Source organism: Heloderma suspectum, chromosome 4 (genome assembly GCF_057233095.1).
Source record: "Heloderma suspectum isolate Gila_16-S chromosome 4, 16-S_ref, whole genome shotgun sequence".
NCBI classification, from domain to species: Eukaryota; Metazoa; Chordata; class Lepidosauria; order Squamata; family Helodermatidae; genus Heloderma; species Heloderma suspectum.
In genome coordinates this window covers 144,517,327-144,534,052 of record NC_139461.1, presented here as the reverse complement: position 1 = coordinate 144,534,052, position 16,726 = coordinate 144,517,327, and the positions used below count along the sequence as shown (strand labels likewise).

The window sequence follows — 16,726 nt, the reverse complement described above, 5'->3', positions numbered from 1 at the left end:
ATCTGAAAGTGGAGGAATTAACATCTGTCCCTTTGTCATGGACAGATCACTTCCTGCTGAGGTTTAGACTTCTGGCGGCCTTTCCCCTCTGCAAGGGTGGGGGACCTATTAAAATGGTCCGCCCCCGGAGATTAATGGATTCTGATGGATTCCAGAGGGCTCTGGGGGATTTTCCTGCTGGTATGGCTGGTGCTCCTGTCGAAGCCCAGGTCGCTCTGTGGAATGCAGAGATGACTCGGGTGGTTGACACGATTGCGCCCAAGCGCCCTCTCCCTCTGAGCAGAGCCCGGCCAGCTCCTTGGTATATACCTGAGCTGAGGGCAATGAAGCAAGAGGGGAGACGGCTAGAATGCAGGTGGCGGAAAACTCGTGCTGAGTCTGACCGAACACAGGTAAGAGCCCACTATCGAGCCTACTCTGTGGCGGTGAGGGTGGCAAAGAGACAGTTCTTTTCCACCACCATTGCATCTTCTCAGTGTCGTCCAGCGATTTTCCAAGTGGTTCATGGCCTGTTACATTCTGGGCCAGGAAGAGAGACGGTGGAACCCTCGGTAGCATGCTGTGACGAGTTTTCACGGCACTTTGAAGATAAAGTCGCTCAGATTCGTCATGAATTGGACACCATGCAGCTCCAATGCAGCTCCAATGGTAGAGGCATTCAGAGAACCGTCTGGTCCAGTTTTATTGTATGAGTTTCAGTTACTGAGGTCTGAGGATGCAGACAAGGTGCTTGGCCAAGTCCAATCGACCACTTGTGTGCTTGACCCTTGCCCTTCATGGCTTATTAAATCAAACAAGGAGGGGATGTCTGGCTGGGTCCAGGAGGTTGTAAATTCCTCCTTGAGAGAGGGAGTGGTGCCTGCCACTTTAAAAGATGCGGTAATTAGACCACTCCTGAAAAAGCCTAACCTGGACCCAGAGGATGTTAACAATTATAGGCCAGTGGCCAACATCCCCTTCCTGGGCAAGGTGCTTGAGCGGGTGGTTGCAGGACAGCTCCAGGCACTGTTGAATGAAATGGATTATCTAGATCCATTTCAATCGGGCTTCAGGCCTGGTTTTGGAACAGAAACTGCCTTGGTCGCCCTATGGGATGACCTCTGCCAGGAGAGGGACAGGGGGAGTGCGACCCTGTTGATTCTCCTGGACCTCTCAGCGGCTTTCGATACCATCGACCATGGTATCCTTCTGGATAGGTTGTCTGGGTTGGGAGTTGGAGGCACTGCACTATGGTGGTTCCACTCCTACTTGGATGGCCGATTCCAGAAGGTGGTGCTGGGGGATTACTGCTCTGTGCCATGGCAATTGTGCCATGGGGTTCCACAGGGCTCTATTTTATCCCCCATGCTGTTTAACATCTACATGAAACCGCTGGAGGAGGTTATCCGGAGGTGTGGGCTGAGGTGCCATCAATATGCAGATGACACCCAGCTCTACCTCTCTTTCTCATCAAAACCAGGTGAGGCAGTGGCTGTTCTGAATCAGTGCCTGGGCACCGTAATGGACTGGATGAGGGCCAATAAACTGAAACTCAATCCAGACAAGATGGAGGTACTGTTAGTGGGTGGTTCGTCTGCCCGGCTAGGTGATATTCAACCTGTTCTGGAGGGGGTTGCACTCCCCCTAAAGGATCAGGTTCGTAGTTTGGGGGTGCTCTTGGATCCAGAACTGTCACTTGAGGCACAGGTGAACTCAGTGGCACGGAGCACTTTTTATCAGCTTAGGCTGGTATACCAACTACGCCCTTATCTGGACAGAGATAGCCTAGCTACAGTTATCCATGCTCTGATAACTTCTTGTCTGGATTACTGCAATGCGTTATACGTGGGGCTGCCTTTGAAAACGGTCTGGAAACTTCAGCTGGTCCAAAATAGGGCAGCAAGATTGTTAACAGGGACTGGCCTGCGAGCTCATATTACGCCAGTACTTTTCCAGCTGCACTGGCTGCCAGTCCATTTCCAGGCCCGATTCAAAGTGCTGGTGTTAACATTCAAAGCCCTTAACGGCTTGGGGCCAGGTTACCTGAAGGATCACCTCCTCCCATATGTGCCTGCCCGGACCTTAAGATCATCATCAGTGGCCCTTCTCCGTGAGCCCCTGCCAAAGGAAGTGAGGCGGGTGGCTACTAGGAGGAGGGCTTTTTCTGCTGTGGCACCCCGGCTCTGGAATGAGCTCCCTAGTGAGGTTCGCCTGGCACCTACATTGTATTCCTTTCGGCGCCAGGTGAAGACCTTTTTATTTTCCCAGGCTTTTTAGCATTTTAGCTTTCTAAATTTTTAGCTTTGCTGTTTTAAATCTGTATTTTAAACTCCTGCACTGCTGCTAGGTTTTATTGTGGTTGTATTGTTATATTGTGGTTTTAATGTTCTATATATTTTAAATTGTTTTATTGTGTGCTGTTTGGTTTTAATTTTTGTGAACCGCCCAGAGAGCTTCCGCTATAACACTTCTGCTGCCTCTGGGTTGGCAACTGAGGACAACTGAGTGAGGGCAGCTGGCTGGATTTGGTCTGGGGCTCCTATTCTGAATAATTTCTTTAGACTAACAGCCTTCTAACAAGGGCCCCATCAAATCCAGATTTGTTGCTATTCAAAAGAGGATTCTCTGGGACCTGTTTTGCAGGTGTAAAATGCAATGTAGGTATCCTTTGCCTATGACAAGCTCCTGTAAATAAAAGAGATCAGTTTAGTTAGCTTGCCTCGGAATCTGTCCAACACAGCTTTCAATTTTTCCCAGTGGCCTGATCACTTTGGGAATGTTTTGTTTGTTTAGAATAGTGATCAGAGGATTTGTTTGGCTTGCTTTCTGTCATTCATTAATAAGCATGTTGGCAGCTAAACATGGTGGCTGCATGCCATGTTGTTCCAGCATTTCCAAAGTACATAACAGTTCTTTTCTCCCTACCATCTCCCAAAGGCTCCTTAGGTTTTGATAAACTGAACAACACACACAGCATCATGTCATATCCTCAAAGAGGAAACTCAAAGAAAAGAGGTTGTAATATCAAGGCAAAACTGGAAGCTTCCATATTACCACAGACAGCACACAGGAATGATAAATCAAAACATACCATTATACCCGATGCACATAATCCTAGAGAAATCACAGCGCATTATTAGGGAGGTTAGGGGTTGGAGCATACAGCAGCTAATTATAGACAGCATCCTCCTTTCATTTTAATAGGCATAATAAGATACCAGATGCTAAAATGTATAACTTTGAATATGAAAGGACTAAATAATACAGTTAAAGGGGAGAAAATATGAATGTATTAAGAAACCAATAATTGCCAAATCTTTCAGATGAAGAACCCCCCAACACAAAACTTTAACATAGTATATATTACATATGTTCAGTCATGCTGGCCACATGACCACTTCATGCTCTTCGGCTTAGAAATGGAGATGAGCACCACACCCTAGAGTCGGACACGACTGGTTGGGGACACCTTTACCTTTTTATATTACATATGTAGGTTGTTCAAACAAAGGCAATTTTTATACATTTTAAAAAAAATTGAGATGAGTTAGGGAAAATAATACAGCACTTGCTGAAGGGCAGGGAATGAATTTTTAGAATAAAAATATTGTGATAAAAAGGACTATGGTTTCAGAAAAATAACAACTGAGTGGGAATATCCACAGGGAAATCCATTTTTTCTTATTATGAAGTGAAAAATATCGTGGAAGGTTCACTTGTACGGGAAAGACACAATAACATGTCTACTCCAAGTAAGCCCCACTGAGTTCAGTGACGCTTACTCCAAGGTAAGTGGGTAGGATTGAACCCTGAATGGAATTATAGCCTCCAAAATGGAGAGGCCAGATTAGGAGAGAAACGGGGGGCTATCCACACGGAGATGCTTTATGATGCATTTCCGTTTAAATCCGGATTTGGGTTTGCTTCTCAGGCAGCAGATGATAGCCACTAAATCGATGTCTACATTAAAAAACAACAACAACACTTGCACGGGCCAAACGGCGCCTGAAACCGCATTGGTTCGGGGTTGGGTGGGCGGAGTCCCACGGTAGAATAAACGTCATGAACTGTGTAGGTGCCGGGCAATGGACGGGCAGAGGCTTGCGCTGGTCGCTGTCCTGCTCCCGAGCTCAGTGAAGTACAATGGTCAAGAATGAGTTACTTCTCAGTAGGCACGGTTAGCAAGCAGCTCCCTTCATGCCACCGCTCTCGGCAGGCGGAAGGGTGAATTGGGGACATCAGCTTTAAAATTCATCAAAAGCTCTGTGGTCCTTCAGTCTTCCGTGTGCGCGCGCAGTTATAACAGAGGTCTTGCTCCACGGCCCTGTCCTCCTTTCCGTACTCGGTGAAGTGCAGCAGATGGGAACAAGATACGGAGGTACGCATTTCCAAACTCCCAATGGTCAGCATAGGGAGAAGCCAAAGCACATCGAACGGAATGTGATCGACTTCCCGGCAGACATGGTTATTGGCCCGGTTTCAGCAGCTGTTCCTTGAGGCAAAGAAAGGAGAGAATCGGAGAGGGGGGCATTGCAGGAATGAGTGAAAAACTACTCTCTCTGAGGGTGCGGGGCAGGGGCAGCCAATCAGTGTTTCCTTCATTTTTTTTTTTTTTTTGCCATTAGTAAGCCTTTGGAGGGATGAGAGGAGGAGGAGGAGGAGGTGTGGCGGTTTTTTTTTTTGTTTACAAAGGGAACCCAAAAGCAAACTGCTGACTTTCTCAGGAGTAAAAAAAAAAGTGATTTACTTCTGAGTAGACATGGTTATCCATGCCAGCTTGTTCCTTGAGGCAAAGAAATTAAAAAGGAGAGAGAACCAGCCCATTTCCACCCCCACCCCCCAATGATCAAGGTAGGGAGAAGCTGAAGATTAACTCTTTCTATTCCCTCATTCTCCTGTAAGAGCAGAGATTTAAAACAGCAGGCTTGCCCCTTGTCTCTGTTCCCCTCTGCTCCTTACATCTGAGAAGACATGTTTACAAAGCCCCGATCATTCGCTCCTGTGCATGTCTGAAAAAGCACTTATGACTGCAACTTTCCTCCTCCCTTTGATCTTTTCATCTGTAAGCCTGGGAGAAGGGCTTCCCACCTCTTCTCTCTGCTCCTAACATCTGAGTAGATATGTTTAGCCAACACCTCTTTCTCAGCAATTAGCTGATTAGCGGCTGCCGTGAACGCATGCAGTGGGAAAAGAAACAAAAGGGGCAGCCTGCCTTTTTGTAGAGCTGGATATTGTAGCGCTATTATAGAGCTGCAAAAGGTGCAGAAAAGGGCAACTAAAATGATCAAGGGGCTGGAGCATCTATGGGAGGTTACAACAGCTGGGATCGTTTAGCTGGGAAAAAGGGGAGACATGATAGAAGGTCTACAAAATTATGCATGGTGTGGAGAATGTGGGTAGGGAGCCATTTTTCTCCCTCTCTCAAAATACTAGAATCCGGGTCATCCCATGAAGCTGATTGGTGGGAGATTCAGGACAGATGAAAAAGGAAGGACTTCTTCACACAGCGCACAGTTACACTATGGATTTCGCTACCACAGGAAGTAGTGATAGCCACCAGTTTAGGTGGCTTTAAAAGGGGGTTAGACAAATTCCTAGAGGAAAAGGCTATCAATGGCTACTAGTCTTGATGACTATGTACTACCTCCAGCACCAGAGGCAGTGAGCCTGTGTACACCAATTGCTGGGGAACATGGGTGGGAGGGTGCTCTTGCACTCATGCCCTGCTTGTGGGTTCCTGGTCGACAGCTGGTTGGCCACTGTGTGAACAGAATTCTGGACTAGATGGACCCTTGGTCTGATCCAGCAGGGCTCTTCTTACGTTCTTAACATCAAAACACCCCCCAAAACACACACGTAGTAAGCCACATTTAATTCTGGAGTATGGGGCGCATTCCACTGGAACTGTGTGGAAGCTGGGTGAAAGGAAAAATGCGGCACAAAGCACCTTTGCAAAAAATGTGGGTTTTTGGCTGGAAAGGTCAGTTTGCTGTGGAATGGTGATGATGTCATGTGGCAGGGATGACTGTAAGCTGTAGTAACACCGGGATAAACCTCCCATGTAGATGGGCCCCAAGTTACAGTGCGATCCTATGTATACCTCCTAAGATGTTCGTCCCACTGTGTTTGATGGGATTCACTCCCAGGTAAGTTTTACAGGAACTAAACCCCATTGTTGCTACAACTGTCGGCAGAAAATGTGCTCTTCAGTTTAGAAACATTCACAAAATGGAGGCGGGAAGAATCATCCATGGGAAGAATCGTCATCAGGGTTGGGCTTCCAAAGATTTTGGCTCGCCAGTCCCTTTCTAAGATTGGTGGTCCAATTGCACTGTTTGCTGGCGTTGTTTGCATCCACACAAAGGGAATATTTAGTTCCATTTATGGCGCAATGAAGGTTTTGGGGGTTTGTTAATTCAGCATAGTATCCACTGATCAGTGCAAGAACAACGAGTACATTGAACTGAACAGTAGATGTGTTGGGGCTGTGTTAGGCCAGACAGAATCATTTTTCTGCCAGAGCATGGGAGGCATTGTGCTTGCAATGCAAGTCTGAATACTGCACGGCCTGGACTGCCTCTTCAGAAAATTTCTGTACAGTGTTTTCCTTTCTGTTTCCCCTCCACTAAGCCAAGAGACGTTTTGGGAAACCTTTGTAGGAGGAGCTAGCACTGGAAACTTCCAGTGTCTTTGAAGACATTTCTTTACAAATGTTCAGGGTGAGGAGGAGTTGTGCGCCCCTGGTAGACAAGCTAGCCCCAGCAGACACCAGGCCAAACCTCCCAATCTGCAACCCAAAATGAGGTTACCTAACTCTTTTTTTCTGGACAGGTCTTCTATACCTTTAACAACACAGAAATTTGCATGGCAAACTGCAAGAGCTGAAATTCCCTGTACACAACTCCTAAAGGCACAGGAATCCTGTCGTCTTTTGCATCTGGCCATCCCAGCACATTAGGGCTGTGTGTGCATACCCTATTCAAGTAGTGTGTCCATGTATTACTGTCCAGGGAGGCAGGACAGATGTTTCAGGTGGGCAAGGTGGGAAGGTGCAATCTCACCCCCCGCCCCACCGTACGTACGGAGAAGATGGGGAAGAGGACTGGTACTGTCTTCACTTGCAGCCAGATTCTTGATACCTGTTTTCATATCTGACATAGGATTTATTTTAGATTTAATTACATGCACATAAATCCTTATCCTCAAATGGTGAAAGAAAATTGAGGTATTGTTGGTTTGTTTTTTCTGATGTTATCAAAGTTTGCATACAGCAAACTTTGCTCATATTCATGTATCATATCACTGCTCCCATGCAGAGCGCTACTCTGTAAGAAGAGTGGCTTTGCATTCTCTTTTTGTCATGTTTCGGAAGAGAGCCTCGCAGTTATGTCTCCTTCCCATTTGAAAGGCAGCTCACGCACTCTGCATGATGCGCTTGCAAATAAGCCTTCTGGAGTGGCAGAGGCTGTTCCTTGCCCACCACACATTTTGCTTCTTGTCAGTGTGAAGCCTGAAACCTTATTAAGCTGAGTCTGACATTGTTTTTAGTGAGGTGGTTTTGGAGGAAGTTGGCTCTTTTCCACACTAGGCAAACAAGAATTTGTTCTAGTTTTAAACACTACAATTCAAACATTAATAAACCATCCTGAGTGTCATTTGGGGGGGGGGGGTAGAAAGGTGGGGTACAAATATATTCCTCAATTATCTTCTGTTACTTTAAGTGTTTCATTGTGCAGTAAATAATTCAAGTAGATTGCACCCTGTTCAACTGTAGTTTCAATTTTAAAAAATTGTTATAATTTTTAAGTAAGTCAAAATGCAAATCAGAGAAACAGATACTAGTCTAGTTTAAATTCTAGTTATCTAAGGCTGCAGTCCTACGTAAGTCTTATTGAAGTCAGTGTAATTTACTTCTGAGTACGCATGCAGAGAATCACACTATATTGCAGAGGTTCCCAAACTGTGTCCATAGGAACCCTTGGATCCCTCAGAAGCTTTTCTCTTGCTTGAACAGCTTGCCCAGGTGTTTCCTTGGAAATAGCTTGTGATCTTTTCTGGTAATGTGTGTGTGGGGTGGTGGTGGTATAATAGTGATGGGAACAGCCTGATCATGGAAAGATGGCCACCACTACAACATACAACAAGCTGGAGAGGCCTCCATGCATATGCTCTACTCTAATTATACTCGGGGCTTCTTCACATGAAGCTTTTATCCTGCTATTGAGATTAGTCACTCACAGACATATGAGGGTCCTTTAGATGATGCCGTGAACCTTCAGGGCATCTCCCACACTAAATGACCTTTATTCAATTTTTTAAAAGTTTGGAGATAGTGAGCTATCTCAAATTACAGAACTTAAGTTCCTCTTGAGTTCCCTTAGTGAAAAGACGAAAAAAGAGGAATACAAGGCGCTAGACCACAGCACCATCTAGTGGCTGTATAATGAACATATCAAAGACTCAGATAAGAGGGGGAAAAGAAGAGGGAAGGAAGCATGTGTAAAAGGAGTCATGTTCCTGCATTTAAAATGGAATCAGAAAGCCCCGTTTTAAATGTGGTATTTTAGGCTGGTGTAGAGATGCTCTTAGTCAGCAGCACTGCCCTGTTCGTTACAACGCTGAAACAACCTGTGGTGTAGGAATAACTACCATTTTTAAGGAGACCACAGCAACAGTGTAGCACCTCCATCAATCATGACAAATCATTGCAAAAATATAAACAGCCAACACATCCAATGGTTTTACTGGTAACACAGATGCCAAGCCACCACCCCATGGCCAGTAAGAGTTCTAGGGACAGAATAAGAGTTCCTGAGTGAAATACTCCCCTCCTTTTCCCCCGTTCAAATGTGCAATCTGGCAGTCTGAACACAGGGGCTTAACAGCCTTTCCCTGCTCGGCAAACTCGGCTCACTCAAAGCAGAGCTACCAACATCTTATATTTATACCGTAACAAACTGCCTGAACCTGCAGAAAAAAAGTTCCATTATCTGTGTACCCTTTAAAGAAAAATGAAATTAATCCCACTGTATACAAAAAAAAAAAAAAAATTGCAACGATTTGTTTCACAGTATTCTGCAAACAGCTGGGTAAAATGTTGCTTCAGGAGATCAACCCCCCCAAAAGGAACAGACGTATAGTAATACACAAAATAAAGATTACTATTTTCAGTAGATTTTTAATATTAATTACATTCTTTACAATATGCCCACTGTCCGCTCCACTTTTTAGCAGGTGAATGTTGTCACAAGAGAATGGGGAACGCATTGCATCAGTGCTCCGCTGAGAGTCCATAAACCAAGACAGAGTCCTTGTGCCGTTAGGATGGTATCCCAATGCCCTTTGCCAAGAGTGCTCTGTCTTGATCCATGCTCCAGTGTGGTATTTCATCTCTTGCCATGAAATTTTTAGCTGGGCTTCTTATATTTAGTTGCTGGAAAAGTCCACTCAGGAAGGGAGATGCTGCCAGAAAGAGCTGCATGCTTTGCAAGCAAGCCATTGTCAGGGGAAGACCAGGGCCAGCCCAGGACACTTTGACACCTGAGGCAGACAATCCAAATCTCTTCATTAGCACTCCACCAGGAAATTCCCCTGCATAAGCTGCAGTGAGATGAATGGGAGCTGCACGAAAACACTGTTGTATGTTTGTGCAGCACCTGTTAGTTTCAGTGCAGCGTATGCAGGAGACCTTCCTGGCAGCTTTGTTATATGATCCCTCCTTCTCCCACTTGGCTGCCCTTAATAACACCCCAAATTTGCCACCTCAGACAGCCCCACTTTACTTAGCCTCATTGTTGGGTCACCTCTGCGTGGGATGGAATGGGAAGCACTGATCATTTTGTTTTTCTAAGGGCCTTGTGCTCTTCCTGTTACATTCACTTTGCAGTTTGTTCATATTTGAGGGTTGGTGAAAGAGATGATTGAGCCAGCTGTTTCTCCTTCCCAAAACCAAGGGAGGAATTGGCTTTCTTATGTAGCAAACAGCCAACTGGGAGCCCATCAAACTTTAGCTCTGTACATTCAGATGTCTCTCACCTTTTGACAGACGAATCCCACACTCAAGGGAATATAGCTGACAGCTCCCATTGGGTTTCATCCAACTCAGATCACTAGCAAGTTACAAAGAAACAAGTTCTGAAGATAGCTCTTGATCTCTGGAAAGAACCTGGATTTCTTGGCTTTTTGCAACAACAGTAGTGCCAACATTCAAAATAAACTGGAAAGGTTGAAGAGATCCAGAACATTCCTTTCAGAATTCAGATGGTATAAAGTTGCAGCATCCCTCGTTACCATCAAAACTAGCAGTATTTGAAATGTTATGGTCCGTGGTTCTCTGTAGCAGTCCAGCTCTTTGAGTTTCACAAGTGATTATTTTTGGACAGGTAGGCTATGAGAGCCACAGCAAGCCCTACATAGATGCCTGTTCCAATAGTGATTGATAGCACAGCCAAGAAGAGGGCTCGCCGTGAGCTGGAGCTCGCTTGGTGGAAGTCCCCTTTAGCAATGGCTTTGTTTGTCTGCAAGAGGAGGAAAAGGCTCTCGTTAATGAACCTCGAGATGGCGCACTCTTCAGCTTTTAAGAGGAAACTTAATGTTATAGCATGAAGAGACACTGATTAAAAATATAGGCGTTCGTTTTTTAAACTACTGCCAGGGTAGAACACTGTAAAGGTCAAACACATGCTACTATTAAATCTTGGCATAAGAAAATAAGAGATTAAATTGTCATGAACAAACTGATATACCAGGTAAGAGTTTCTAAGGACTTTGTATGTGGTTTCTACTACCTGACATCCTTTTCTGGAGTATCCAGTTGCAGCTCCCAGCCTTAAATCCCCCCAAAATTTGTCATTTAAAAAATAATTGGCTGTGCACTGCACTGCATGAATTCCAGTTTGTGTTGCCTAGTGCCCTCCAGATGTGTTGGACTCCCAGAATCCCTGACTATTGGCCATGCTGGGTGGGCCTTATGGGAGTTGTAGTCCAAAACATCTGGAGGACACCAGATGTTTAGTAGATCTGTTTCTTTTTATGTGGTTCTCGATATGATTCCACAGTCAACTGTAGTTTTAACAAATAGTTTTCAAAAATGAATAAAAGTTTTTTTTAAAAAAGAATATATTAGCAAATTGTAATATAAACAAACATTTGTCTTAAAAAAGCTAATTTTGTTGCAGAGCTGACAGATCACAGTACTGATTAACTGGCAGTTAGTTCCCCCCTCCCAGCAGTTTACAGCATTTTGTAAAGGATTGTGCTTTTAAAAATAAGGGCAGAATGAATGGTTAAATGACCAAATGCTCTTGCACCATTTAGGAACAAGCAAATAAAAAGAAAACCCTGTAAATTGCTCTGGGCAGTGTGGGGGTGGTGTGCTGGGGATAATAGCTGTCAGCCAATCATTGTTTTGCACAGCTACAAGAAAACTTACAGAACCAATAAAGGTGGGATAAAGCTAGATTTCACATGCTGGTAGAAAAGACCACAGGTGACTGCAATATACTGGTACATCTGTGCCCAGCCTTAGAAATAAACTCTATTTATTCCAATTAATGGTTAAAAAAAGATAAGCAGCCACAAGGGCCCTTGAACTGGATTGAGACCACAGTATTGAAGAGGTTAATCTTTGATGCCGTGCCATTTTTTCCAATTAAAATCATTCCTCTGAAGCTGCTATTTGCCCCACGGGGAGGGGACGACTTAAAGATGCTCATTTGATATTGATAATTTCCCCCCACAGGGCAAATAGCTTTGCAGAGCTAGGGGCAATCTTAGGACAATAGCAGTGGGGGTGGGGGAGGGTAACCCATCCCCCCCCAGCACCAATTCCATTTGGGGGCCCATGCAACCGCTATTTTTTTTTCATGCTGGAGATCCTAATCATGAATCTCCCCATAACACTTTGTCCCACCCTTAGTGACACTGCTAAGTGTACACAGACATGTCAGCACCATCTCTGTTTTTAGATGGTAGATGAGTTACAGCACAAACCTGTCCATGCCTTCTCAGAAGTAAGTCCCATTGAGTTCAGTGGGACTTATTTCCAGTGGGTGTGTATAGGACAGCAGCCTCAGCTTACAGGGTCTAAATTATAATATTACCAGGAGAATAGGATCTAAATAATAGGAAAGACTCTAAATAGTAATATTATTAAGAGAAACCAAACATGTCTAAATATTGCTGTTCAAATAAAAGCTGAAGTGGAAGGCCACTGAAAACTTCTCCCCCTCCAAACTTCTTGCACCCCTCTGCAAGGAAGAAGATACAGGTGCTTTATCAAAAACTGCCCAAGAAATAATGCTTATATGGTATATATGGCTCAAAACATGCTTGCTGTATCATGTGGAAAAGTGTGGCTTTTATTTCTAAAGCTTGCCAGTACCTTGCCCCCTTGATTACATGTGTTTCCACTCAGCAAAACCCAAATTCTAAAGTACAGTATTGTCCTAGAAGAAATAATGTCCCTGTTCAGATGCACATGGTGCACGGTGCTTACTGTTAACCACTGCGAGTGCCACTGCCACACATGCAGGTAACCATGTTCCACAACATGGTTAGACTAACCATTCTCTAACCACCCTCCCTCTCGCAGGAACCCACAGTCCTCCTGATGGGTGGCCAAGCATCCCAGTGGCCTTTGTGCTGTTGGCCATTTTGGTACTTGGTGCTATCGGCCATTTTCGTGCTCGGCGGCTACTCCTTCTTTGGCCGCTCTTGCCACAGAGCTCTATGGCAGTTGTCAGTTAACCAGGGAGGCTATTCAGACATTACACTAAGCCATGGTAGAGCCCACTAACCATCTTGCAGCAAGTGGTTAGTGAACATGGTTAGTCCGTGGTTAATAAACCACCATGGTTGGGACAGACACCTGTTCAGACATCACGCTAAGCCAATATGGTTGGTTCAAAACTCCTGACCATCATGACTTAGCATGATGTCTGAATAGGCCCAATATTACCTTCAAGAAAATATGTTACAGTAAATCTAACCAGAACTGGCCCAAAACAGTTTGGTGCTTGAAGAAGGAATGCCAAATGGAAATCCCTCTTCCAATAATTGATAAGGGGCACAATCCATTGGGAAGTTCTCCTGCACAAGTCCCATTGAACTGAACAGGAGCTGGACAAAACACTGCTTCTATCCATGGGTGGACAAAAAGTAGATTGGGATCTACTGATATCTGGGAGATTTTCAGGAGATCAGCAAGGGTGTCTGACTCCCAGTTGTTTAACAAAAGCAACAACCAAATGTCTTTCCCTACCTAAATTAGATTGCTGAAATGAAGAAAGCTGGGAGTAACCAGGAGTTGACTTTTGTGTGAAAGGGCTGTAAGTTCAGTGTAGTTCTGGTGCTGAAAACAATTTCCTAGGTTGCTTTCAGGTGAGACTTTTATCATGCCATCATCCTGACTCATTCACCACATTTTTCCACTCTATCCCTCCTGTGTTTCCCACCACTTCTTCTGTCTTTTTTCTTACTGCAGAAAATCGATTAAGAAAAACAAAGACGGAATCGCTGCGTGATGCCTTCCGGCTGCTAGTACTAGAATCCCCTCCATCTGGAAGCACTCCTAGGCTAAAAATGTACACAGTGGTAGCCTGTTCTTTAATTGTCTTTTGCAGCTGGCTCTGCTTAGAGGATCTGGGTGTTCTACTAGAAAACAATGTAGATCTGACAAGTCTGAAGTCTGCCCAGCCCAGGTCATACTGTAACACTGGAGTGGGCCAGATCAGTGTGACTCTGCCTTGCTTAATGGCAAACTCTGCCACCACCTCACCTAGCCATCATAGTAAAATCCCCTCTCCAATCAATCCTCCTTTGCTATCCTGAAGGGCACCTCTGTAGCAACAATGAGTTCCAGCACTTTCCTTAAAAAAAAAAAATCCTATAGCCAGACGGTGGTTGGTATCGAAATGACTGATCAGCCAATTTAACACTGTCTTCAGGCTGAAATGTTTTCAGTAGCAGGCCAAGAGCTTTAATAAATAAAAGGCATGGTAAGCACAATACACAAGCAGAATTCTAAGTTGAGGACTTCCGATCAGTTAACAGCACAAAGCGTGTTTGCCAGCTGACAGAATTAAAGACAGCAGTGGAGGCTTCCTTGTACAAGGTCTTGGATTTGTCAGCACTGATCATCCTTATATGTCTTTATTGTCTACCATGCCATTAGGAGGATTCCCACCCATTTGCATAAGTTGTCTCCACTATTTTCTCTGCAATACAGTATTTGCAGTAATGCTGTGAAAGCTGCAAAGACAGCAAGCCTAAGAGCAATTCGGAGGAATCAGTGACATTCAAAGGATCACATATGCTATATGCTTGCATGTCTGAAGGGTATATTTAGCAGACAATTGTTGATCCTCCCTTTAAAAAAAAATATATTCCAGGGCATGGTCTGAAGGCACATGAGGCAGCCACCTTGCTTGAAGTGAAGCAGATCTGGGTCTGGTAGTGCTTGGAGGGGAGACCACCTGGGAACCACATGTAGCCACCTTGAGTTCCATGATGGAAGAGAGGTGGGATATAAATCTAAGAAATAATAATAATAATAATAATAATAATAATAATAATAATAATATCATCCAGCTGTTAAGCTCAGAACTGTTTCCATCCTGGGTGGACAAGACAAGTTCCTTGGTTAGTGGAAAACAGTAGCGACAAACTAGGCTGTCTTTATATTAGTAAAGCTGGAGATAATTTTAGATGTTATACTAGGTAAAACAAAGTCAGTAGAAAGCAAATGGGGTAGCTTCTATGGTCTTCTTTCTTGTTCCCAGTGGTCCAAGGGGCACTGAAATCTGAAACCACCACATCACCTGGTGCAGTCCAGTTTGAATATCTGCAAATCCTCCATATCATCTTAAGACTCTGACTATGCAGATATCAGGACTCCAACATCAAGTGAGTCTTTCTCCCCCTATCCCTGCCAGCTTGCTTTTTGTAATATCTTGCCTGGTGAAGAGTTCTCTTGTGGATCACAACAATGGAATGAGAAGTGTGTTGGGGTATTATCTGCATTTTCATGACATCAGCTTTGATCCGTCAGGGACACATGAAGCAAGAAAAGCAGCGTATACAAGCACCAAAAAACTGCTTTTCCAGTCACACGGGCCTTGAAACTTCGGGGTTGGGTTGGCCAAGTCTGGGAGGATTGCTGAACATTATCAACCCGGGAAGTGCTGCTCAGCGGACGAGAGAGGCTTGTTTCCCACCCCAGCTCCCCCGGCTCTTAGGAATCAGAGAGCAAGTAATACCAATTCTGTAACTAGCCTGTCTTGTCCATTCATCAAAGTGCGATACCTCCCTGTCAGAATGGCAATTTACTTCAATGGGACTTGCCGCCCTCCTGGGGCAGGGTGATGGCAGCTTCCTCCTCCCGTTTGATTTATGAATGAGAAACAGCAGAGAGTGGAGCTGCTCCTGCATCCCTGACCCCACCATCCCCACTGCCTCTCGCCTGCTTGCTCCCTCCCTCCCTGGCTTGCAGATTCCTCCAGAAAGGCAGTCTGCTTGTTGTGAATGGGCGAGGGGCTACAGCAGGAAGTGGGAAAGGGAGTCTCCAAAAGCCCCTACTGTGCATCGGGAAAAAAGGGAAGGGGGGGAAGGGTGGTCCCACCCCTTGGCCATGTCACTGCCAGGTCACAGCCACATCACAGAGGCACACCCAGGATTTAATGCTGGGGGGGGGGGGGACAACCCAGCAGCAAAATAATTTCAGAGCCACTTTAACTTAAAAAAAAAAAAAACAGTAAAAGGAGTTTCTGAAAATGCAGCTTTTCAGGACAGAAGCTGCTGGACGGCTGTGGACTATAGATGACGTTATGTGATGTGAACGCCCTTGAAATGCTCCCACTCTACGCTCAATCAACCATGAAGATGGCCCCGAGGAGATCTTTCTTATGGCCCACATGGCCACCTTTGGTTTTTATAGACAAACTAAGCGCTCTACAATCACACAAACAAAATAATGGGCATAGGCCTTGACCTCATCTATGTAAGATCAGAGACACAGGGCGGAAGGAGAAAGGCAGGCAATGGAAATAGATCAGTCAGAGAGTGACAGCGTTTAGAGGTAAATTTTAGGCCCAAACTGCACATTACTTTAACGACATAGGCAGCAGCAACATCTTTTTTACTCTAAAGTAAGCTCAGGGGGTGTGACCAATGCAACCCCCCCCCCCCCCGCTTTCTAGAAATGTCTCTGAGCAAAGGACATGGCCAGGCAGCTATAGATATCACAACCTGGATGTCTATACATTCCAGGCTGCTGCTGCTGCTTCCCTTCCATCTCCCCCATGACTCAGCCTTATGTTAAATATGTACATACTGGAATCACCTGTAATGCACAGTCAGGTATTCCCAGGCTATTAATTGGTCAGTTTGACTGTCCTTCTCTGGGAGCTGCCCAGCCCTATAGGATTACCTTTGTTTGTGAAAGAAATGTCCTTTGTTGCTGGCTGGCTGGCTTGCAAAGCAACATGACCAGATTAAACCATGGTATGGAGCCGCAGGTGGGCCTCATCCCTCCCCACCCCCCACCTGGAAGCTGATTTGGTGAGCTACTCTTGGGATTCTGATAAGTACGTTCTAGTTAGCTAGTCTGATGTTTCATTTTATTTTAAAAACAACAAACCCTTTCTGAACATCTCTCTGCTGGGTTATTTAATAAAGATACTTAATTGGAAACTGGAGTCGATTTAATTATTTTAAAGGTTGGCCTCACTTATGCACTGGACTGCTTGGC

General features: G+C 44.9%; 1 protein-coding gene and 1 long non-coding RNA gene across 7 annotated transcripts in view; one reads left to right on the top strand and one right to left on the bottom strand.

Moving 5' to 3' along the window:
• The first annotated feature begins 4,059 nt into the window (after positions 1 to 4,059).
• Positions 4,060 to 16,664, top strand: LOC146347499 (uncharacterized). The gene is made up of 4 exons (XR_014790313.1): positions 4,060 to 4,357; positions 13,463 to 13,562; positions 14,760 to 14,883; positions 15,756 to 16,664. It is a non-coding gene; the product is annotated as an uncharacterized LOC146347499 (long non-coding RNA).
• SYNDIG1 (synapse differentiation inducing 1) overlaps positions 9,140 to 16,726 on the bottom strand; it is a 54,563-nt gene continuing 46,976 nt past the window's right edge. For all 6 annotated transcript variants that reach the window (XM_084850771.1, XM_084850770.1, XM_084850765.1 and 3 more), the window contains one exon: positions 9,140 to 10,496. In XM_084850771.1, coding sequence (XP_084706897.1) covers positions 10,338 to 10,496 — 159 coding nt within the window. In that variant the 3' untranslated portion in view covers positions 9,140 to 10,337. The remainder of the gene's footprint in view (positions 10,497 to 16,726) is intronic.